The sequence below is a fragment of the Panthera leo genome, chromosome A3 (assembly GCF_018350215.1).
Source record: "Panthera leo isolate Ple1 chromosome A3, P.leo_Ple1_pat1.1, whole genome shotgun sequence".
NCBI lineage: Eukaryota > Metazoa > Chordata > Mammalia > Carnivora > Felidae > Panthera > Panthera leo.
Window position 1 is genome coordinate 118696956 of NC_056681.1, and position 24194 is coordinate 118721149.

General features: G+C 54.5%; 1 protein-coding gene across 3 annotated transcripts in view; it reads left to right on the forward strand.

Moving 5' to 3' along the window:
• Window positions 1-3723: 3723 nt before the first annotated feature.
• The window catches only part of CIB4 (calcium and integrin binding family member 4), a 50148-nt gene continuing 29677 nt past the window's right edge, over window positions 3724-24194 (forward strand). Inside the window, exons 1-4 of one of the 3 annotated variants that reach the window (XM_042933474.1) lie at window positions 3759-3846; window positions 4256-4290; window positions 9777-9840; window positions 11114-11210. In XM_042933474.1, the coding sequence (XP_042789408.1) occupies window positions 4278-4290; window positions 9777-9840; window positions 11114-11210 (174 nt within the window). In that variant the 5' untranslated portion in view covers window positions 3759-3846; window positions 4256-4277. Of the gene's footprint in view, window positions 3847-4255; window positions 4291-9776; window positions 9841-11113; window positions 11211-24194 lie in introns of all 3 variants that reach the window. The other 2 variants (XM_042933473.1, XM_042933475.1) reach the window with 2 other exon arrangements.

Genomic DNA, 24194 nt, shown 5'->3' on the forward strand with positions numbered 1-24194 from the left:
GATTTAACAGGCTGGAGGTGGGTGGGGAAGCTGGTTGGTTAGTGTATTGAAGGTGGAATCCATTTGGGGCATGTTTTTCCTTTCTTTTCTTTTCTTTCTTTCTTTTTTTTTTTTTTAGCATAGGCTTTTATTTCTTGGGCAAATGAGATGGTACATAGAAAAGCATTTTGGAATTACAAAGGGATATGCAAATGTAAGGTGATATTCTTGCTTCTAGTGTTCTATGTAGGAACCGATGAAAACGCTCTCTAGAAAGAAATCACAGAGCCTGCGTGGGGGGTGGGGGGTGAGCAGGGTTTTAGGGGCAACGTGGGGGATGAAAAGTAAAGGGAAGAGGAGGGTGGGAGAGTTTCCAGACATTAGTTACTTCCGTGTGTGCGTGCATGTGTGCGTTTGTGTGTGTGAGAGAGACGGACAAGAAGACCTTTGTGATTCCTGCCATGTTCTTTTACCACCTGCGTGATTATCTATTTGATATTTCTCTTTGAATGGGCTCCTCTTTCTTTTAATTAAATATGTTTACAAAGGAAACTTTATATCACAGTTATACATGGCAGACCTGCTTCATTTTCAAACTGGAATGTGCCATATAAACAAATAGAACAAAAACCAAAGTGTTATTTAATGCTATCTGGATGCCGTTGTCTCCTAGGCCTGGAAAACTGCTCCCTGCTGGCTCATCTCTCCTTGTCACTCAGGCCTCTGCTCAAAGGGTGCCTCCCGGGGGCGGAGGGCCTCTCTAAGCCTACCCCTCTCCATCCTTGCTTTCTTTCTTTGACAGTGCTCATCACTATTTAAGGGACTTCGTTTTTCCCGTGTGTGTCTGGCTCTGAGCAGGCAGGGGCTGTCTTATTCCCTATTTCCACTGCCTAGCTCAATAAATAGTTGCCGAATGAGTAGCTCATCTAAGCTGCAAAGTTATTCTCTAGTTTGTTTTTCTCCTCTTAGCGTGTGTCAACCGGGTGTTAAAGGACACCCCGGACAGTGCCACACTGCTACCTGCACCTTGCTGTGACGGGGGGACTGCGCAAGGCTTGAGAACGAAGCGGCCTTTCTGAGTGTGATCCCACAGAGCCTCCCCCCACCCCCAGCCTCCCAGGCCGCGCTGTGGGAACCCCCCAGGCCACAGCCACAACGCAGGCTTCGGATCCTCGCTTGCCCATTGGCCAACTGAGTGACCCCACGGCATCACTGAGCCACCCCTGTGTCCGCCTTCCCCAGAGTTAAAGGACTCATTCCGTCCCCTGCCAGCCTCACAGACACACCAGGCGGAGAAGCTGTTCAAAGGGAGCAGCAGCTCAAAGGACTTTCCAGAAGATGGGATGCAAGTGCTGACACCGCCTGCTAAGATATCCTACCCCTTTTCCCCAGGCCCAACTTTGAAAAGTAATGATATAATTCACCTCTTTACTGAGCACTCAGTAAATTTACAATTTCGTTGTATTCTTTCAATAATCCTCCGAAGTGGGGATTTATTGTTCCCATTATACAGATGAGTTTAGAATATAGTTTGGTGATTTGCCCGAGGTGACGCAGCCGGCTTAGGTTCTCGACCATGACGTTGTAACAACCACAGAAATGTTACCACCTCCACAAAGACTTCCTGCCCCGCATGGTTTCCACTTCTAAATACCCATAATTCTGCACTATTACCTCTCTGGTGGAATCCACTCAATCTCCCTTGGGGTGGGTGTGTGTGTGTGTGTGTGTGTGTGTGGCAAGTATCTGTTTCTTGAGGGCTGAAATCATTCACAAATCTCTCCCAGGGTCAAGCCGTGTACTTGGCACACTGTGGCTACTCCACCTGTGTCCCCAAGTAAATCAAGGGCTGGAGGCTCCTGGATTTCTTCCACCAGGCTCCGTCTCAGAGGAGGACAGATGAAGAAAAACGAGCAGCTGGATTTCCAGAGATATAAATTAGCTCCATCAGAAAGCCCCTGGGATATTTACCTAGGAGAGCATGTGGAAAGACATGGGCTTGAACCAGGAGACCGACACTGGCACAATGAGGGCGGACGTGAAGACCCTCCCGGAGGCAGGGCGGGGAACAGGGCTTCGGGAGGACCCTCCTGGCCTTAGCATTGATGGCCTGTGCTGGACTTCTCTACCTTTCCAGATTCACTCTCTATCTGTTCCTCGTCCTCACAGGAGAGTAGAGGAAGAGGAGAGAGTGATGTCGGGCTCTTTACTCCGTGTGCATGGGTCAGGGCAGATAACAGCTCTGTGGTTACTAGCCCAGGAATCTGCGCTGTCCTGGGTGGTTTCCCTACACCCGGACCTTGCCGTTGTGGTGAGTCCCTTTGTCAGACCCGCTTCAAGTTCTCCTTTTTTGAAATATCGTTTGTTGTCAAGCTAGCTGACAACAGCGTGCACCGTGTGCTCTTGGCTTTGGGGATGGATTCCCATGATTCATCGCTTTACATACGACACCCAGTGCTCATCCCAACAAGTGCCCTCCTCAATGCGCATCACCCATTTTCCCTTCTCCCCACCCCCATCCACCCTCAGTTTGTATTTAAGAGTCTCTTATGGTTTGCCTCCCTCTCTGTTTGAAACTATTTTTTCCCCTTCCCCTCCCCCATGGTCTTCTGTTAAGTTTCTCAAGTTCCATAGATGAGTGAAAACATATGGTATCTGTCTTTCTCTGACTGATTTATTTCACTTAGCATAATATCCTCTAGTTCCATCCACGTTGCTGCAAATGGCAGGATTTCATTCTTTCTCATTGCCAAGTAGTATTCCATTGTATATATAAACCACATCTTTATCCATTCATCAGTTGATGGACATTTGGGCTCTTTCCATAATTTGGCTACTGTTGAAAGTGCTGTTATAAACATTGGAGTACATGTGCCCCTACGAATCAGCACTCCTGTACCCTTTGGGCAAATTCCTAGGAGGGTTATTGCTGGGTCATGGGGTAATCCTATTTAAAAAAAATTTTTTTTAATATAACGTCTATTCATTTTTGAGAGATAGAGACAGAGCATGAGCGGGGAAGGGGCAGAGAGAGGGAGACACAGAATCTGAAGCAGGAGAATCTGTGCTGACAACACAGCCCGATGCGGGGCTTGAACTCACGAACTGCAAGATCATGACCCGGGCTGAAGCCGGACGCTCAACCGACTGAGCCACCCAGGCGCCCCTGGGTAGTTCTGTTTTTAATTTCCTCTTCAAGTTATTCTGATTTGAGCGTGCCTTCTATTCCTGAAGGGACCCTGGCTGATGGCGGGGAATGCCCTTTTCTGTGCTCTTTCAGTCATTTCTTGAGGTCGGGGTCTATGCTTATTCATCACTATGTCCCCACACTTGGCACCGTACTTGGGATGTGGTTCTAATAGCTAAGATTATTGAGCACCTATAATGTGCCAACATTGTTACCTGTATTAACTCAAATAATCCTCACAAGAATCCCACAATTATCACCTTCATTTTACTGTTGAGGAAAGTAAGATCCAGAGAGGCTGAGTACCTAGCCCAAGGTCACATGTCTTGTCAGCATGTAGCAGAGCTGGGGTTTGAACCCAGCCGGTGTGACTCCTGAGCCAACGGGATGACTCTCAACCCCGCCAGTGGGTTGCCTTCTGGTTGTCGTTTGGGTGTAAGGCAGGTGAAGCCTATTAGTCTTGGGAACCCAAAGAATCTGTTTCTTTGCCCACTCAGAGGCTCAATCGAGTAGAATGGGCAGAAGGTGGAATGTAGGTCACCATGGCAACCGGATCACCTGGTCACATTACCTGCTGGGCCCTTGGGGCTGTGGTCCTACTGCAGCACAGAGAAGGGGGGGTTGGCATGGGGCAATGTTTGAGGCACCAGATGCACTGGGAGGACCTGGAAGAATACCAGGTGGGTAGATCGGCCAGGAGATTCTGGGAAGAGCGGGGAACTTCCCGAAGCAGGTGGAGAGTTTCCCAGGCAAGGATGTGGTGACCATTGCACCTGCGTCCATGTGAGCCCTGGCCAGTACTCTGAGGCTCCCTCCCCCATTTGTCTCCTGCTCCAGAGCCCAGGGTTTTAGTTGTGGCTTCAATCCTCTCTCCATGCTGTCAGAGCCTGGGGAGGAGAGAAGGGCACCATTTTCTCCTCTGCCACCACTGGGGGCGTCCCCTGCAGAGGGCTGGGGTGCCTCCATTTCACCAGCTACGGGATGAGAAAATGGGCTTCTCCTTCCCAGTCCCTGAAGATCCCCATTCTGCAGGGGGCCGGGGTAGGGCCGGACGGAGTGGGCAGGTCATCTCTCTGTGGTTTGTTGTAGGCCCTGACCTTCCTGACCAGGAATGAAATCCTGTGGTGAGTAGAGGGGCCCCTTTCCTCCCCTTGAGCTGAGGTCTCATCCTGGTACAGCCCCGTGCTGGTCCCTGAGTGTGGTTCCTGCCCAGTGCTGTGGAGCCCCGGAGCTGAGGCTGGAACAGGGCGGGCAGAGACAGACCCCAGTCAGGAGAGCTGACACCGTGATTCCCAGGGCCCAGCTTGAGTTGAGTGAAACCTCAGGCGTTAAGTCACTATGGGATCCAACGCAGGATTTCTTCACATAATCACGGAAGTGGACAGGGCCTCCTCGGGGTGATGGGGAGAAGGAAGAAAGGACTTAGGAAACAGGTCGGAAGCCTGGCTGGATAAACTTGGATGCATTACTGAATCGCTCTGAGCCCAGGCTCCCTCTCCAAGCCTCTCTTCAGGGCCTGGAATGTGCCCTGTGAGGACCCTGGGAGCATAATGGGGAACAGCCCACAGTCCCTGTTGTCATGCGGGTTGCTGTCCAGCAGGGAAGGCTCCTGGCCAAAGACAAGCGTCATGCAGCATGGAGAGGCTGCAGGCGCCCTCCTCATCGGATTGCAGAGAGAGTGACTGGCTTGGTGTGTAAGTGCTCCGTCCAGGCCCAGAAGGTTGACTGGAAGTCCCATGTGACTCCTTCTCTTGCTCTCCCATCCGCTCAGCACCCCTTCCCCAGCCCAGCAGAAGAGAGGTGCTTACCATCTGGACAGAGCTGAGCACACAGGCTCCAGCCTCAGGGCCGCCAGGCCCAGTGATAAGCAGGGACGAGCTCCGGGTCAGCGTTTTTGAGCCCCACTTGTTAGGTATGAATTGGAAGCTGAGGGACACTAGCTATTTGAAGAGAACAATTTAAAGCCTACGTTAAATCATGTCATCATAACATTTCAGAACACCAGAGATAATAAGAGCCTAAAAACCTCTGTAGAGAAAAAAACGGAGACAAAAGACATACAGAGGACCAGGAATCAGAATGGTTTGGGACTTGGAAAGGTTGGAAGACAGCAGCTAAAGACCTTTGGAATTATTATTATTTTTTAAAGCTTTTTTATTTATTTATTGAGAGAGAGAGAGAGAGGAGAGAGAGAGAGAGTGAGCGAGCCAGCGGGGGAGGGGCAGAGAGAGGGGGAGGGAGAGAATCCCAAGCAGGCTCCACGCTGTCAGTGCAAAGCCCGATGTGGGGCTCGAACTCACAAACTGTGAGATCGTGACCTGAGCCCAAGTCAAGAGTCAGATGCTTAACCAACTGAGCCACCCAGGCGCCCCAAGACCTTCAAAATTATAAGGAAAAAATCCCAATATAGAATTAAGTCATAGCTAACCTATTAATCAAAAGTGAAGGTGAAGTGACTATTTTTTGACATGCAAATTATTTTTAAAAAGTACCTCTTATGCATGCTGTCTGAGGAAGCTTTTGGAGGACACGCTCCATTAAAACTAGTAAGGAAACTGTGTTCCTCTGGTAAACTAGACTGGTATATACAGGGTACTTCCGTTTTTGTAAAACATAAGGTTCTACATGCACATACACACACACAAAGGGAAGATCTCTGGAAGGACACACACAGCGTGCACGCGGCGATCAGAGGTCAGCTTGCCGGAGGGGACCCGGAGGACTGACCGTATCAGTGTTAGTGTCGGTGCCTTGTCTGGAAAGCGAAGGGGCAGCTTTGACATGGACACCCAGTGGCACTTGCAGTGGCTTAGGAAGCCGACGGCACCGGAGAAAGTGGCCAAGTTCGGCTAGACTAAGCCCCAGTCGCTTTTAGACAGTTTTCCTATGTGGCCTCTGAAGACGTGTTGTGATTTTCCTACTAATGTGACAAAGAAATGCGGCCTGGATGGCAATGCAGTTGGATAGATCAGTGCATTTGAAAAAAAGTATCCAGGACACCACCAGACAGGAGTAACCTCCAGAGGGTGGCTCTGCCTCATCTAGGATGTTCCCACGCTCTTACCTGTGACTTGCATAGGCCATAGAGGCCTGGTCACCAGATCTGCAGGGGATGCACACTGGGAGGGCAGACCACATGTGACAGGCTCTGGTCCTCGAGCCCGCCTCTTCCCTGTGCCAGGCTGCCTGGGCTTGGCTTCCAGGAAGGGGTCTGTCCACCCTAAGTTTCTAGCCTGTGGGGATTTTCTATCTCATCTCGTTGGTCTTTTAAAGAGAAAGTCCCTTTCAGCCTCAGTTCCAGGTCAGCCCTCCCTGACTTCTGATTGAATTGCTCCCGGAGAAGCCTTCCAGATGTCTCTTTGGGCTCGGTGCACCAGCCCTCGCAGGCTCTTATCTGCAGCTGTGGCTGCGGACTCTGCCTCTGGGGCCTGAGCCGAAGAGGGCACGCGTGGCTTCCTTTTGACCTCCACGGTTGGAGCCCAGGTCGGCCCGCCTCCGTCTGAGCAGTTTGGATTACTCTGTAACCCTCAGTGACCTCTCCTGTCATGACCTCGGGCTGCATGTAGGTCTGCTTTGGGAGCCTGAAGCTTTGCCCCCAGCCCCTGCCATGAGGCCGCTCTTTCCTCTTTGCACCCCTGAGTGCCCAACACTTTCTAGCCTCCAGGCCCCATCCTGGCCATTAGCGCTGGTCCTCCCGGGGCACCAGAAGGTCAGCAGGCAGAGTGGTTACAAGCTTGCTTCCTTGAAGCCAGAGGCCTGCGTTCGTTCGAGACTCAGCTCTGCCACCTTCTAGCTCTGTGACATTTCTTACCTTTGCTGAGCCTTTGCTCAACCTGTTCCCACACTTACAAAAAGCATGATATCAAGTCCTGGAACCTAACCCCGCATGGTTGTTATTAGGACAATTAAGTGATCGAATGCATGTCAGGGGGTTAGAGCAGTCCCCCGGGACGTGGGTCAGTGTTGACTGTGTGGTATAGCTGTTATTTTCATGCTATTATTATCTCTCTCTCTGTCTTTTTTTTTTTTTTCTTTTGCAATGAAGAAACTGGCTCAGAGAAATGAAGTGATTTGCCCAAGCCACACAGCTTGAAAGGAGCAGACCATAAAAGCCACCTTTTCAGGCTAAAGATAGGGCTATTTATAAAATACCTGCAGGCTGTGCTGTTGGGCAAAGAACTATTGACCCCATGGCCCGGGGAGCTGAGCCCAGAGGAAAAGAGTAGATGCGGAGACTGGCAACGGAGCTGTGTTCTCAGTCCTGCCTGGACAAGAGGAACACGAGAGCTCGCGGGACTTAGAGGTCCTGCCCCCTCCCTGGCCTTGAATGAGAGCCTCTAGGGGTGGGCCCGGGTCCTTTCACAGAGTCTCCACAGGTTTCTAACGTGGGACCCAGTTGAACACCACTACAGAGGGCCTCAGAGGCAAGGGTGCAGAGAAAGGTACAGAAGCAGCCGTAGGATGCCCGAACTGGAGGGCGCTGGGGGCGGGAGGGATCGTTGAGTCTCTCATTTTACAGAGGGGAAACTGAGGCACAAGAAGGGATTGTGGCAGGTCCAAGGTCCCGCAGAGTGTGAGCTGCAGGGCTGGTCTCCCCTGTCTTGGGGCCTCTGAGCCCGCCGACGGCCCCTCCCCTCGTCTGGGAGGGAGCCACAGCATGGGCTCCTTGATTTCTGGCAGGCTGAATGTGTGAGTTTTTCAAATGGCTTTGACTCTTGAGTCCATTAGTGATTAATTCAGAGTTCCATTTAGAGCCGGCTGATCCATATTTGGAGGAGGAGAACGTTTTGTGGCAGCTGAGATGCAGCCACGATTCATCTGCGGGCAGCCCACCCACTCAGAGGCCTGGGATGGCATGAAATCTGGGCAAGGCCCTCCCCACAGCAGCCCTCCCCGCCAGAAAGCTCGGGAGCTCGGGGAAGGGGTGGGGGGGCCGAGGAACTCACACCTGGGTAGGGGTGGATCCTTGGGGGTGGGGGCTGCACAGCCTGAAGAACCTGTTGTGGGGTTTGGGCCACTCCCGTGGGGACCCAGGGAGCAGTCCATCCTGGGCGCCCGCCATAATGGCGCAGGACCTCAGAGAATTCTTTTTTTTTTTTTAAATGTTTATTTATTTATTTTTGAGAGAGAGAGAGAGAGAGAGAGAGTGCTCACAAGAGGGGGAGGGGCAGAGAGAGAGAGGGAAATAGAATCTGAAGCAGGCTTCAGGCTCCAGGCCCCAGGCTCTGAGCTGTCAGTGCAGAGCCTGACGCGGGTCTGGAACTCGCTAACTGTGAGATCATGACCTGAGCTGAAGTCGGAGGCTTCACTCACTGAGCCACCCAGGCGCCCTGGGACCTCAGAGAATTTTAAAAAATTAGTACAACTTACTGAAAGTCAGTCTGCTTGTTCTCACCTCAGGCCGGAGTTCTAACAGTGACAGTGACAGCTCCTGCCGCCCCCTCCCCCCGTCCCTTCCCCTCGTGGGCCACTGGGTCCTCCGGGGATGATGGCCTTCCTTTTCTCCTCGATGCCTTTTAGTGTCCCGCGTGCTTTCCTGGAGAATGTTTCCCCTCACCTTTTCCGTACCCCGCTTTTCGGCTCCCTCCCGAACTTTCAGAGAAGTGTCTGGTGACAAGTTCAGGGCCCCTTACGAGGCTGATGGAGCCTGTTCTTCACGAATAGCCATGCACCGGTCTGGCTCCTGTTTTCAGGCCCTTGACATGAGTCAGCACAAGGCCAGTGATGGGGATTAGCTCCCCATCCGGCAGAGTCAGGATTGAAGCCTAGGTCTCTCTGCTCAGAGAGGTCGAACAACTTGCTTCAGATCACACAGCTAGTGGGAGAGGGATCAGGGTCCAAATGGGTCCCCCTGACTGATCTGGCAGCCTTCCAGCAGGAAGCGGGGAAACAGATCATACGTTCAGTTGGGGTCTTTGAAGGGACTTTGTAGTGAAGGGTCTGCTCTCAGAGGCTGAAGGAAACAGCCAGGGACTAGCGATTACTGCCCCCGAGGCCCACGGCCCAGTCAAGCGCCAGAGCTGAGTGAACGTTGGAGGGATCACACAGACACAGATGCTACCAGAGCCGGCCAAGGCTGGAAGGGGGAGGGGGACACACCCCACCAGGCTCTCTCACTACCTCCAGTCTCCCTATGGTGCCTCCCTTGGGCCAAAGCCATCTGGAAGCATCTGGAAGCCAGAGGGCAAGGGCGGTGGGAGGCACCATAGAGATCAGAGCCGCGCCTGGGCAGCCAGTGGGAAAACAGTAAGAGCACAGACACAGCTGATGTTCTTTCTACTCTCCCACGACCGGGATCTAAAGGACATTTTCCCAGTCGGTGAGCTGTGAAAACATGAGAGGCCGGATGGGGAGCAGATCCTGGCTGTCAGTTCTCCTGGTGTTGGGCCTCCATTTACCATAATCAGGGCCCTGGGAGGGCCTCTTCTCTACCTGCAAATCCTCACTTGTAAAATCACCCTCTGAAGGCTTCACTTAGTCACATGTCCCTAAATCCCACCAATCAGAGGTTCATTTGGGTCACCAAACCACACACCCCGCAGGTGACAGTGAGGGGCTGTTAGTCACTTTCCCGAGTAGGGATTAACTTGGCCACATGCTTGCCTCCTAGCGCTTGGCCGAGATGAGAAGCTGGATGGTGGGCAGAAGAGAAGGAAAGGACCAGAGGAGAGAGGGTAATTTTGGAGCAGGAAGGATCCTAGGGGAAGAAGAAAGGGCAGGCCCAGGGACCCAGGTCAGGTTAGAGGGCACCCACCATCATGGTCTGGGGCCGAGCTCTGGGAGGCAGGGCACAGCGTGTCTGAGCTGCAGGACAGGAGCACAGACAGGGGTGTGGAGAAGCTAGGGATCTCCTGAGGGCCTACGCAACGCCAAGCTGACCTTTATACACCTCCTCCCGTTTACTCCTCACATATTTGTGAGGGGAAATTGGCCCCACCGTGACATTGAGGAGACTGGGGCTCAGGTGGTGTCAGAACTGTTCAACGTCTGTTCAACGTCTCAGAGCTACCAGAGGGCAGAGTCAGGACTTGAACTCAGGTCTGTCTGGCTCTAGAGACCGTTTTTCACCAGCGTGTGTTAACCCCCCACCCCTCACACACTCACACACACTCTCACACACACACACACAGTCACACGAAGGCCCTGCACTCTCCATCATGTCAACACCCACCCCCGCCTCCTGGCCTCCCAAGAGAAATATCATTATTGCCCATTTTCCCGATGGTGAAACTAAGGCTCAAGAGTAAGGCGAGGTCACGGCACTGGAGTGGCAGGGCGGGAACTGGAGTGTGGGCCTCCTGTGTCCCAGGCCACCACATTTCCTCTCCACTTTCTGGGTCACCCGTCCTAACAGACCCAAGACCTGTGACCAGGATGGGGTAGGAGGGCGGGAGGATGAGGGCTTGTGCTCTCTTGGCCTGGGGCTCCTGCCCTCCCCCCCACTCGAAGGTCACACAGCCCCTTCGCCCTCTGCCTGCCCCTCACAAGCAAAGCCTCCAGCACAGTATGGGCCTGCGACAGAGACACTGACTCAGCCACACCCACCTTCTCAGGGCCAAGGGCCGAGCTGGGCAGATGGCTTGGGGTTGCGCGCTGGCTTCCCCAGGCCCTGCGGGCTTCTCCATCTGCAAGTGAGGGACTGGACGGTGTGACCACAGATGTCCCCTCCGGCTCTGACATTCTATAACGAACACCTGTGGCGTATGTTCCATGCTATAGAGCACACTCACACACCTTTCCTCATGCCCGGCTCATCTTTGTACCCCCTACTGTGTGCTGGGCACCCTGGACTCCTCCGGGATGTTTCTAGAAGGGTGCAATGAAAGGTCTAACTGCCTTTGCTATGTCACTCAATTGTAAGTCCCCTTCCTCCAGAGATCCCGGGGGGACAGAGGCACACTGTCCGCAGTCCATGAGTCCTGCAGTTCATCATGCCTCTCTTCTTAGCATCCATGACACCTTCCTGAAGCTCTGTCCCCCTGGGAAGCACTACAAGGAGGCGACACTGACCACAAACCAGGTCAGCTCCCTGCCGGCCCTGAGGGTGAGTGCTGGATGGGGGCAGGGGGAGGTGTGCCACTGGGGGCCATGGAGGGGTGGAGGACACTGGGGGAGGGGAGGGCACTCTGGCCGTGGGCCGTCTGGTGGTAACATCTCCAGAGGGGCTCTTGGACCTCCAGGCACGGGCCCAGCAGGGCATGCTTCCCCAGCACTTTTCTTTAAAAAATTTTTTTTAATGTTTATTTATTTCGAGAGAGAGAGGGAGAGACAGAGCACGAGCAGGGGAGGGGCAGAGAGAGAGAGGGAGGCACAGAATCCAAAGCAGGCTCCAGGCTCTGAGCTGTCAGCACAGAGCCCGACGCGGGGCTCGAACTCACAAACGGTGAGATCGTGACCAGAGCCGAAGTCAGACACTTAACCGACTGAGCCACCCAGGCACCCCCCGCCCCCCCAAGCACTTTTCATATGAATCTGGCCTCACTCTATCCTTGTATCAGTCTCATAGGCAGGACAGGCATGGCAACAGTCACCATTTCTCGGTGAGGGGCAGAGGTGCACTGGGGCAATGCCACTTGTTCCAGGTCCTATCGGTGAAGGTGGCAGGCCTAGCTGAGGTCCCTCTGGCTCTGCTGACTGATCTTCCAGAGCCTGCTTGTGATTCCCTTTTGAGCCTCAGCTTAAACACCGCACCGCACCCCCCTCCGGCTTCCTGCCGGCCATTTACCTGACGCCCCCTCCCCCACCAGAGGACCCTGCACCAGCCAGCTCTCTCTCCTCTCTTTTATGCCCCAAACGAGATAAGCAGGAAGGTTGAGGATCCCCTGCAGAATCATTCGGGCCTAGGGGAGACCAGGGTGCCACCCCAGGTCATTCTCCCAGCCCCCTCCTCAGCCCTTCTCTTCTGCTCAGGCTGCCTCACTGGACTAGGGCTTTTCTAGAACGACTGAGAACCTTCTCAGTTTCTTCCCTGAGAAGCCAGGAGCAAGACTTGGAGCCCGGGGACTGTCATCCCAACCTGCCTCCGTCTATCTCCAGGTGTGACTACAGGAAAGAAGGACACGTGCATTTCTGTTCTTGGTCCCTTTATCCTCTCCCCCTGAATTTAGCTGATCCTCCCTGAGTGAGAGCCTGATAGATAAGAGAGGTGGGCCAGATGTTCATATCTTCTCCTAGATTTCCCAGTTTCCTGGGCCAAATCTCATAACTCATATACCCAGTACACACACACACACACACACACACACACACACACACACACATCTTGTGCTTGTTATAGCAGAGTCCTTGTACAAACCACTCCCTGTGCCTCAGTCTCCCCACCTGTGAAATGGGTGGAGTGGTGGGGGTGGCTGGGGGTTGTTTGCACATGCTCCCGAAGGCTCACCGCATCCCCCCGGGCCGCCCACCACCACCAATCTTTTAAGGACCATCCTTGAGTTTTTTGTTCCTGCTGTGACAAGGCTCTGCCCTTCCCCGCAAAGCACCTGGAAGAGGCCAGAGAGTCACAATAAAAGGGCTCCCCAATCACTTCTAAGATTTTTAATTAAAATTTGTGCAGTGCGTAGCGAGGCAGTGTCGGGTTAACAAATCATGGCGGTGTCAGTCTTCCCGATTTTTCATTCGGATCTCGGCAGAATAATGGTTTGAATTTGTCATTGTGCGACGAGAGCCCGTCTTCTCTTCTGTCTGGAACAAGACAGACTCTGAGAGCCGTGGGCGCCTCTTGGAAGAGGGCTGGGGACTCGGGTAGGGTCCTAAGGAGGAGATTGCACAGGTGGAGGGGACACACATTCAACTAGGGCTCTGCAGCATCTCCGAAGCGAGGGAGCTTGTTTTGGGCAGAGAACAAGAAAGAGCACAGAGCTGGGGCTTGACATGGAGGCAGGAACAGAAAACAAAGGAGTGAGAAGGGGGGTGAGGGGGGGAGTAGGATGGGGGAGCTGGGGCCGGGGTCTTGGAGAGGAAAGGAGCACAATCCTCAAAAAGGTGTAATAATTGGAGGGTGTGTCTGGCCCAGGCAGACGGGAGCCTGTCCTTCTGGTACCCCCTGCTCGCACACACACCCCCACCCCCTCACCCCCGACACACACACACTTCCATGTCCCCACCGCCCCCCACGCACCCATGCACGCACACGCGTGTGCTCAGACACCCAGACATGCGCTGGCTGGGGTGTGTCTCAGAAGGAGGCTATCCACTCGGGCCCTGGGACCGAATGGGAAACTTGTGCCCTCCGCTCCCCAGATGGGGGACAGTGTCACTCGGGCAGTCTCAGAATATCAGAAGGTGAAGCCTTAAAATCAGGCACCACCAGGGAATCACTGCCAAATTCTCTCTGCCCTGGCTTTACCCCTCAGAAAACTGAAACCCTAAGAGGGGAACACCTTGCTCGGGCTACGTGACCGCAGAGCCTGGCTGGCTCTGACCCCACTTCCAACCGGGGGCCCCCCCCCTCTGATCAGGGCTTGGCTCAGTGCTGACTGAGCGCTGGGTCTGCAAGGCGCCCTGGGGGCACGGGGGAGCGCCTGGCAAAGACCAGCCATGGAGGGCCGGCTTGGAGAGTGAGGGGTGACGCGTGGGCTGGCACTCCACATGGCCCCAGAGCACCCTAGGCGGGCCTGGGGGCTCTGCCCTGAGCCCCAGAGGAACGCACGCTGCACTGGCATCAGAGGGCCGGGTCAGGGCCCGGCTCCATCACTCCACCTGTGCCGTCTCCCTCTAAGCATGAATCCCTGTCTGGAAAACAATGTGTGTGCCCTCTGCTGTGTAACAAGTGCAGGGACGAGCCACAGTCCTCCGCACCCTCCATTTTTTCCCCCTGTCCGCTGCTCTCTTCCGTCTCCGGGGCAGGGAGCCAGGTGAAGGGTGAGAGACTGCAAGGCTTGAGAACAGAGGAGGGGCAGAAGGGTGGCCTGGGGTCTGCGTCCCACGGTGGTGGGAGGGCTGTGGGGGTGTGTGCAGGCAGCCGCTGCCTACAGGGAGCACCAGCCCAGGCCGCTCTGGAGCGCCAGACCCCCAGGCACTTTACTGGACAGTGGCTGGGAACTGAGATGGGATCTTGGGATCAAACTTCTTTAATTTTACTTATCTCTTCCCTCTGAATGGCCATCGCTTTACTCCATTGTACAAATACAAACCAGATTGTTGTAGAAAAACCGGAAAACAGGGGCACCTGGGTGGCTCAATCGGTTAAGCCTCCGACTTCAGCTCAGGTCACGATCTCACGGTCCGTGAGTTCGAGCCCCGTGTCGGGCTCTGGGCTGATGGCTCAGAGCCCGGAGCCTGTTTCCGATTCTGTGTTTCCCTCTCTCTCTGCCCCTCCCCCGGTCATGCTCTGTCTCTCTCTGTCTCAAAAATAAATAAAACGTTAAAAAAAATAAAATCCCAGAAAAGAGAAAAGTCAAAATGCAATACAAACTGTCAGGGTAGCTCACCTCAAGGGATGACGGTCATGACTCTTTTGCCTTATATCCTTTCAGATTTTTTTCTAAGCAGCTATGTGAAGTGTTTATTGGGATCCCCTGGACTTTTTTGCATCGTTCCCTGCCCGCCCCCCCCCCCCCCCCCACTCCACGTTGGTTTCTTTGTTCCTTTTCCAGCTGGTTCTGAACAGCCAGAACGATCTCACACATTTGGGACACCCGACCACTGCCGCTGGGTTAGAACTCGCTTGCTGGTTAAGTGATCTGAGGCCAGTCACTTCCCAAGGGGAATGATTCAGGGTGTGAGGAAGCAAATAGACCCCAAGCAAAGGAGACTGGGCGGGAGGGGTGCCGCGTGGAGAGCCCGTTTTCCAAAGCAGGTGAGAGGCCTGGCTCTAGGTGCTCCCAGGCATAGACCTGGGTCTAAGGATACAGGTTTCCTGACAGTATGAGGAGGCGCTTTCTAATCAGTAGAGTTGCATGCAGAGGGCACGAGTTCCCTGTCACCGAAGGGTGTGAAGCGGGGCCAGACAAGCATGTGGCCGGGGTATTCCCTCCTCACCTCCCGAGCCTGTGGCTCTGGCCCTGGCACTCGTTCTTGCTGTCTTCTGTGTCCACCTCCATAGTATGTCCCAGACTTTGGATGTTCAGTGTCCGATAAAACTCCCCCCCACCACCCCACCCCCCAAAATTTTTTTTTTCTCTTTTTGAGAAAGAACTATTAGAGACGCCAACTTTCCAATTTTGCCAAGTAAGGACATTTACAAACGATGGGATCCACAATCACCATCATTTCATTTTTTAAACGTGTTCATTCTAGATCAAAAATATAAGAAGGATCTAATCCCAGATGCAAGAACAGTTCTTCCCGTACACATCTCTTTTTTGTGCTTCTGTTTCTACTTTTGCTCCTGGTCATTAAGCACTTTGTCACCGGTCATCACTGGTCCTCAGACTAGCTTTTGGGGATCGAGGACTAAATTGCCCTCCAGGTCTTTCCAATCTTGGTCGCAGAGGGAGGCTCGTTTCCCGAAATGAGCAAGGAGAGGCTTGCTGGGGGGTGAGGGCCCGAGTGTCCCTGGGTCCTCAGGGCCCAAGGATGGGAGCAGTCTGACTCACACTGCCCAGAACACATCTCTGGAAAAGGCTGTGAGAATTGGGCTCCAGGGAGCTCCGGGTACAGCTATAACTTGGCTCAGGGGCTTGAGTGGTCTGGGAAGAAAGTTCTGTTTTCTTAACTTGGATTCACTGGTGGAAAAAGTGGGTTGGTTAATATTGGGAAGGGTCTGCCCGTCAACAGATGAACAAGACGAGAGAGTTGCCTGGGCAGCCGAGGGCCGCGGGGCGGGGAGTGGGGGGGGGGGCCCTGAGGACGGGGACACAGTGGCCCTTTTCCACTCAGAAGTTTCTGTTTTCTCTTTGCGGCTTTCTTTGGTGTATTTGAAAGCGAATTAGTTCAATGTTTCTGTTCTTGTAAATAACCATCTTGCTTTCTGTAAACTTGGATGAGTAGTGGCACAGTGTGACCCAGGTTTCTGGTTTCCGGGCCCAGAATGGCGGGTGGAAGGACCTGTGGGAGATCCCGGGGTCTTAGAGCCAGTAGGGTGGAGGCTCGCACACTGAAGGGGCCACCACACTGCTCTCGGGCCTCTTCCCGCCTCCCCCTCCCGGGTTCCTGACGGCAGGTGGGGTGTGCACAGCCTGGCCTCTTCTGCATTTGCCTCCAGCATCAACTCTGCACTGTAAGCACAGAGAGGTTAGGAAACCTGCCCGAGGTAGCAGGAGGCCCTGTGGGTGTGGCTCCTAAGGTTCCAGCTCCGTGTCAGTTTCTCTCTGCCCCCAGTTTCTCTGAACCTTTCTGATGCCCACTTACAGGCTGGGCCTATCCACTTCAAATACTTTGCAAAGAACCCACTCCCAAGGCTTTCAGCAAACGAAGAGTCCTCATACTTATTCAGACTTTGGAGAAACTACCAGGGTAGGAGGGGGGCAGGAATGGGAGTGTATTTTTTTATTTAAAAGGGTTTTTTTTGTAAGTTTTCAAATCAAAATTGTTTATGCACGCCAAGAGTCAAGTTGCCCTACAAGGGTTACCCGCATTTCCCTTTTCTGGAAGCAAACATTTGCAGCTCTCAGCTGATTCTTGGCTCTTGCCTCCATATCCCTGGAGAGGGCTCTTGTATGGCCCCCTCTTCATACCTCGGCCTTTGACCTCCTAGAGAAGAGGCTTAGCTCTTCCCTCCCCCATGTCCATCCCCCACCTCGCTCCTATCCCCCACCCTCCCAGTGTAGGTATATAAATGTTTCCATTGGATCAGTATTCAGTGTATACGTTGTTATGACTCCATATGCTACTCAGAGCTGAGCCAGGAAATCGGCTATGGTTACTTCTCCCTTTCTGCACGTTTTTTGTTTTTGTCTTTCCTGGATGTAATCATTGCTTTTGATTATGCTCCTACGTACTTATCATTAAGTTCACACTAAACCTCTGCCAATTACCTGAAAGTCTCCCCTAAGGCTTTCAGAAGTGAGATGCTTTCTATACATTCCATTTTCTTTTTTTTAACTTATTTATTTATTTTGAGAGAGGGAATGAGCCGGGGAGGGGCAGAGAGAGAGATGGGGACAGAGGATCTGACGCAGACTCTGTGCTGACAGCAGAGAGCGCGATGCGGGACTCGAACTCACGAACCATGAGCGTGAAGTCAGCTGCTCAACCAACTGAGCCACCCAGGCGCCCCTGTATGGTCCATTTTCTTGGCTAAATTTCTCTCCATGTACTCCCTTGTTTTGTTGACGCACATCCCCTAGTAGCTTCCTCCTAAAAGGTTCACGGAGGTAAACGTCTTGCCACCATACCTACACCTGACCCAGGTGATAATGTCTTTATTCTCCCCTCACACTTGATGGAGCGTTTACACGGAATTGAACTATAGGCTGGTTGTCAGTTTTCCTTGGAATTAGAAAAGCAGCACTGGGGTGCATTTTAGCTTTCGCTGTTGTTACTGAGAAGTCCAAAGCCTTTCCGTTTCCCGATTTTATTTATTTATTTATTTATTGGTAACTTGAGTTTTTCTTTCTGGAAACTTTGTCGGCTCTTCTCTTCGGCCCCAGTATTCTGAAATTCCCAGTGACGTGAGTTGGCGTGGGCCTTTCTGTCCGTGTACAGGAAACACAGAGGACCCGCTCGGTCTGGAAACTCGTTCAGGTCTAGGATGTTGACGCAACGTCTTATCCCATCTTTTCTCCACGGTGCTTTCTCCCCCGGCTTGTTTGGGTCTCCAGCTTTGTGTCAGAGGCCTTCCTTGGCTATCTGGAAATCGTCTGCTCTTAATGAAGAGAGGGGGTCAAAGCTGGAGTCCCTGCGTGGGCTTTCGACGGGGAGCTTTCCTGGAGGGTGAGCCGAGGGGGGCTATTTCTTGAGGTCTCCCTAGAGAGGATGGGGGTAAAGTTCTGCAGAGAGGGCTACCGGGGTCTCAGACTTCAGCACACGTATATTTATTTGATCCCCGGGTCTCAATGTGGCTGACATCGCCGGTGCAGAAAGCCTCTATTAAGTCTCTCCCGAGAACACCTTTCCCGGTGTTGTGCAGGGGCTGGGAGGGCCAGCCACCCGGCATCGAGTGGAGGGTTCTAGAACTCCAGTGCTTTCAACATCTTCAATCGATCCTTCTTTCCCGACCTCTATGAATTTCCAGTGCGGCCAGGTGCTTCCGGCTCCAGAGCCTTCCAAGGGTCCTGGGATGCAGAGCAGGCTGCTAGCTGTTCCCGCTGTGGGCTCAGGGTTGGGCTGTCTCTTGTCTGCCGGGTCAGTTACCGATCCTGTTCCCACCTGCTTCCTGTGTGTGTCAAGGCGCTGCTCTTCTCTCGTGTTCTCTCTGTTTCTGTGGGTGATGCCTCTAAAAACTCCCTTTCCTAGTAGTTTTCGTGGGTGTCAGAGAGAGTGAAAATAGATGCAGGCGTTCAGCCCGTCATCTTTACCCAGGAATAACACCTGCGTTCCTGACGTTCAGGAAAGCTTTACAAAGACAGCCTCTCCTCACTGTTGCTGTCTCAGAATATGCCACACGCAGCAGCTGCCCCCAGAATGTTCCCGCTCCCCACTCCCAGCCTCTTGAATGCTCCACTCTGCTCGCGTCCTCAGAGCTCCTGTGCTGCTCATTCCCTCCTCCTGTCCCCACATCACCCTCCAGCGTAGCCAGGCTTCTCCGGGAGCCCCTCCCTCCCTGAGGACCCCTGGGAAATGACACTCCTTGTCCAGCTGATTTCCTTACCAGGCAGAAATTCCCACGGATAAGACACATTTGTGGACTCAGTCTGATGAACGGGCTTCTCACATCGGGTTCCATCCATTTACCCTATAATAGTTATCGTGCGTTTCCCATGCACGGCGCGTTGAGTGAGGTCTCGGGGGCTTCCTTTCTCATGGAATTCTGGGTAAAGAACAAATAGAAGAATCACAAACTGTGGGGGCTTTGCCGAGCTCTTGACCCCAGTGCCAAATGCTGGAGCCCAGACAGGCACACCCAGGCCCCCTCGGGGGCGGGGGGGGGGGGGTGTGTAACGTGCCTGGAGAGACCCTGCCCAAGACGCTTGGTCATCTCTGTGAGCGTCTCCTCCCCACTTCTTAGGATGCCGAGTGGCTTCTGGGGCAGCCAGGCACGTCTAGGCACAGCACCCCTCCCTGAGGGTTCTGGAAGGACCCCCCTAGAGCTGTCCTGTGGCTGGTCCAGGGCTGTGGCTCGGCACAGAGACACCTGCACGTCAACTTTCCCAGCAGCCTTGGCCGCTGAGTCATTATCCGAATTGACAGCTGGGGAAGCAGAGGGTCAAGGGGAGTCGGCTGAAAACTCCGTCCACTGAAAACTCTGCTACTATAAATGACCATCCCGCTTCATCTTTCCGAGCCTGGGCTGGAAGGGGTCCCAGAGGCCCTTTTCCCTGGCAGGTGGATGGCACAGCTGGAGAGACTGGAACCTGCCTGTCCAACTGAGAAGAGATCGGGCCGGTGGGAAGGCTGTACCGGGACTTCGGGAGTCTTCCTGGTGCACTTTTTGATCTACCTTGTCAGAGCCTTTCAATGGCTACCACCTCGCTGCACCTCCCGAGGGTGGACAGGCATTTGCAGCTGAAGAAACGGAGGCCCACAGGCAGCGCGTGACCCATACAAAGTCGCGGGGCCTGTCAGAGGCCGAGTCAAGGTTGGAACCCAGGCCTCCTGCTTCAGACTAGACCGTTTCCACGCCTCACTTCTGAACTCCCACCGCCTCCTGAGGAAGCTCCTGTTGAGGTTAGATCCCTGACGGGGGGCTGGCCTGCCCGCTGCTAACATTCACCTCTTGGCTCCCATGAGCTTAGGGCAGTCCTCTCAGCATCTCTATTCAGCCAGAGGACAGAGACCGGAGCGCGGAGGGAAGCCTGCAGGCCGGAGGGGCTGTCTGATCACCCACGGCCCAGGCCGGGACAGCTGGACCCAGTGGTAATCCTCATGCCGTATTTAGGCCACTGCCCTGGGCCCTCCGCCCCCTTGGATATCCTCCCTGGCTTGCTGACAATAGAAGCAGATTGGACGGTTGTAGCAATTCTACTGTCCAGCCCCACGTGTCCCCCGCCACTAGTTGTGTGTTTCATGCAAAGCACACAACAACAAGCCCCTTGGCGTGCCCTGCCTCATTTGCTTCTCACAGCAGGAGGGTGAAGCACGGTGGTACATCCCCATTCTACGGATGAGGACACTGAGTCCACGAGAGGTGAAACGCTCTCCCCAGGTCCACACACAATTGCAAAAATACTTCTTTCTCCTCCATCTTCTGGGGGCAGATGACATCAAGGTCACCGAGCCGGTGGCACATGCACGGGTGCGGCCGAAGGAGGAAGGAGGACGGGCAGGAGCTGGTGGCCTGGACAGGTGGTGATTGAGGGAGGAATGGCTTTTCCCATCTCTAGCCGAGATGCCCTCCCGAGCCCTCCCTTGGCGACAGATCACACATGTGGGTCTTGTATGTTGGGGAGGACTGCCTTTAGGTCCAGGTCATTTCGTCAGGGCCCCTCCCAGAGCCCAGCCTCCCGGGGCTCCTGTGGCAAGCCTGGGAATTGTCTGATTCCCAAGTCCCCAAGCCACGCCCCCCCCCGCCCCCCCCAGTGCCCAGACTCCCCAGTGGAACAAATATTCCACTGAGAAAGAAGAGACAACCCAGGGGCAGCCCTGCCCCGCGGACACCCCAGCCCAGCCTCCCAGGCTCCCACCCGGAGGCCCCACCTCACAGGGCAAGAGGTCGCTCTGAGCCTTTCAACTCCTAGGAGAGAAGTAAGCTAGTTCACAAGCACCCCCTCCCAAGATAAATACCGGGTGCTGATCAGAGACCCAGCGCCTCCCCAGAGGGGCGGGAGACCCAGGGCCACGGGGGTCCATTCAGCAGCGTGCAGGCCAGCCGGCCACCCCGTCTGTCCCATCCTCCCGGCCTACCCTGAAATCTGTGCTGTGCCAGGCACTGTGTTGGGATGTCACGGACACATCATCTCATTTAATCCTTAAAGTTCCCGGCGAGGAGGAAGTTATTATCCTCCCCTCCAGCTGGGAAGCAGAGGAGCAAAGGGGTTAAGCAAACTGTCCACAGTCACACAGCTGATGAAGGGCAGCAGCCTCCGCCAGCAGCTCCACGGCCGACTCCCTCCTCCTCCCCGGGGGGAGGGTCCCGACTCTGATGCAGAGTCAGAGCTGGGAGGGCAATTTGGCAGCTGGCTCACTCCCTGCATTTTCAAGCATCATTAGATCTTTTTCTGACAACTTCATCAGTTAGCAGGGCTCAGAATTGGCAAAAATCCGTATTTAGACATTCAGCCAAAGAATTAAGAAGTGGTTGGTTTCAGAAAAAGCTCAGCGATGTGGGAAGCTGCCTCTGCTGCGGGTGAGCAGTCAGCAAGGGGAAGATGGATCTGGCCCTCGGCGTGGGTCGTTGCATGGCGGACACCAGTGGCCCTGAGCCCATGTCGCTGTCCACCTCGGAGCCTCAGTTTCCTCATCTTCCAAATGGGGGTGATAATGCCTCCTGCACAAGCAGTTAGGAAAGCCTGGGAGGTGGGGGAAGGGCTCTGGGTTCCACTTGTGGCTCTTTTCTCCGCTGACTGACTGGCCTTGGGTGAACTTTGGCCTCAGCTTTCTATCTGGACCCCGGAGCCGGAGCGAGGCACGGATGCCCTGTGGCTCTAAGCTGGGGGTGCAGGGGGGAGGAGGGAGCCTGTGGGATGGCCAAGGGCAGCCCCTCCCCCAGTGGGTCCTGATGGGAGATGCTGAGGGCTGCCTCTGTGGGGAGCCTTTGGTAGGGGGTCATGCATAGCACTCCCCTCTACTCACAGGAGTGACGGTTGTTCAGCCCGTACGTCACATTGTCGTCCAGGGCAGGGCGGGAGAGGTGTTTTGGGTTCATCTGCAGAGTCTGAGCATTCTCCTGCCACCTCACGTGCCACATCTTTTTTTGGGCCCTCTCACTGACCTGGGAAGTAGATACTGTTCGTTGTCTCCAGGTCAAACCCCAGTCAAACTAGGACTGTTGCCCACAAGTCCTGCTCTGCTCCCCTGGCCTCTTACCACACCTCTCACTTCTGGAAGGTATGTCTCCTGCAGCCAAACCCACTCGGGCCTTTACCTGGTTCTGTCCATGATTCATGATTTCTCCCAAAGCTCCCAAGAGCAGCAGCTGTCTTACCCTTGAGAGCACTCGAGGGGCAGTTTGGCATTGTGGACCAGCCAGGCCTGGGTCTGAATGCTTCGGGGAGTCGTTCAGACAAACCCTCAGAACCTCAGCTTCCTTACCTTTAAGATGGGAACGCCAAGGGGCCCCTGGGCGATTCAGTCGGTGAAGCGTCTGACTTTGGTGACTTTGGCTTGGGTCATGATCTCATGGTTTGTGAGTTCAAGCCCCACATCGGGCTGTCTGCTGTCAGCACAGAGCCTGCTCCAGATCCTCTGTCTCCCTCTCTTTCTGCCCCTCTGCAACTCTCTCTCTCTCTCTTTCTCTCAAAAGAAATAAACTTTAAAACAATAAATAAATAAGATGGGAACACCAAGTCTCCTTTCCAGGGCCGTCAGGGCTGTGTTAGGATCCAGTGAAGTAAGGGTGCCAGCCTTCCCCAGGTGACACATCATCTCATTGCCTGTCCCTGTGACAGGCATCTGGAGGTCGAGGCAGAAGTGGCCAGCCCTGCTGCCGGATGAGGAAATGGAAAGTCAGGCAGGTGGAGGGGCTGTGTGGCCACAGAGCCAGCTGGTGGCCGGGTGAGGGCTGGGCCTGGGTGCCATGGGGGCAGTGGCCTCACCGGGCTCCCTGCCCCTGGGAAAACCATTCCCGAGGCTGAGGTGAGAAGGGAATCCGGATTTCCTTCCCGAGGTGGAGACGACACTGATGGGATCAGTTAAAAAGCATTGCCTGCGCCCGGATTCCCTGGCAGCACCCAAGGGAACGGGCCGCAGAAGGCTTGGGGACATGTTTGTCCAGCACCCTGGTCCCAGTCCTGTGTCCGGGAGTACAAGGTAAACAGACCCCATCTCAGCTTTTCAAGAGTCCTGGTCCCAAGGGCCCTTCTCAGCCTGCTGGCTTGAGGCTTTATTCCCCTCATGTCTTTTCTGATAACTTCATTTGTGCCCCCAGAGACCTCAGACTTGTTTAAAAATAGAAAAATAAACAACAATGTTCCTGAAATGCCCCCTCCTCCCAGCTTTGGGCCACCTAATGAGGTGCTGGCTGGGCTGGCTGGGGCTCGGTTCCCAGGATTTTCCACCCTCCGCAGGCCTCAGGCCTCCCGCCGCCTCCACAGGGACAAGACGCCCCATCGCTCTGGAGGCTTCCCAGGGGCGTGAGCGACAGCCAGTGGGGGCTGGCGTTGCGCAGCCTGCCCGGAGCTGTGGGCCGCTGGGGCTCCACACAGCTGGGGCCGGGGACATATCCACCCAGGTGCAGAAGGCCAGGCCCAGCACGGGCCCAACCACAGAGGGACCTGCCAGGGACCTTCCCCTCCTCTTAGCCCCTACGGAAGCCACGGGCCCTTCCTGTGTGCCAGGCACTGGCTGCGACCCCCGGGGCTCTGCCCACAAGTCTCAGGCTGACGGGCTTGTTGTTCACGGTCCTGGACCAGGGTTTGCAGTTTGTGTAAGACTTGGGTTTTCCCCGTCTGAAGGGCGTAGTGATAGCTTCTCTGCCTGCCTCGAGGGCTTTTACAAAGGCTGGATGAGACGATGGCCGTGAAGATGCCGAAATGGTCTGGGAAGGTGGAGAGGATCTCGGGCAGCCTCCCCAGAGGAAGAACTTCTGGAAGGGAGGCAGTGGCTTTGCCCCTCTGACCTTGCAGCAGGGGCTTGAGGGAGTGGGGCAGCAACCCCGGTTAGCACCAGGCTGTCGGAGGGTCCCCAAACGCCGCCACCACCGGGAAGGCAGCTAAGAAGTGGGCGTGTCCCACCTGAAGAAAGACTCAGAGGATATAGGTGGAGGACGAGTTGGATCACTTGGATTAGGTGAAAATCCCTGAACACATGACACTTTTAGAAGCCGGAGCAGGCTCGTTTGGATGGCAAGCTCCTTGTCCCTGGTTGTCCCTGGAGGCATCCCGGA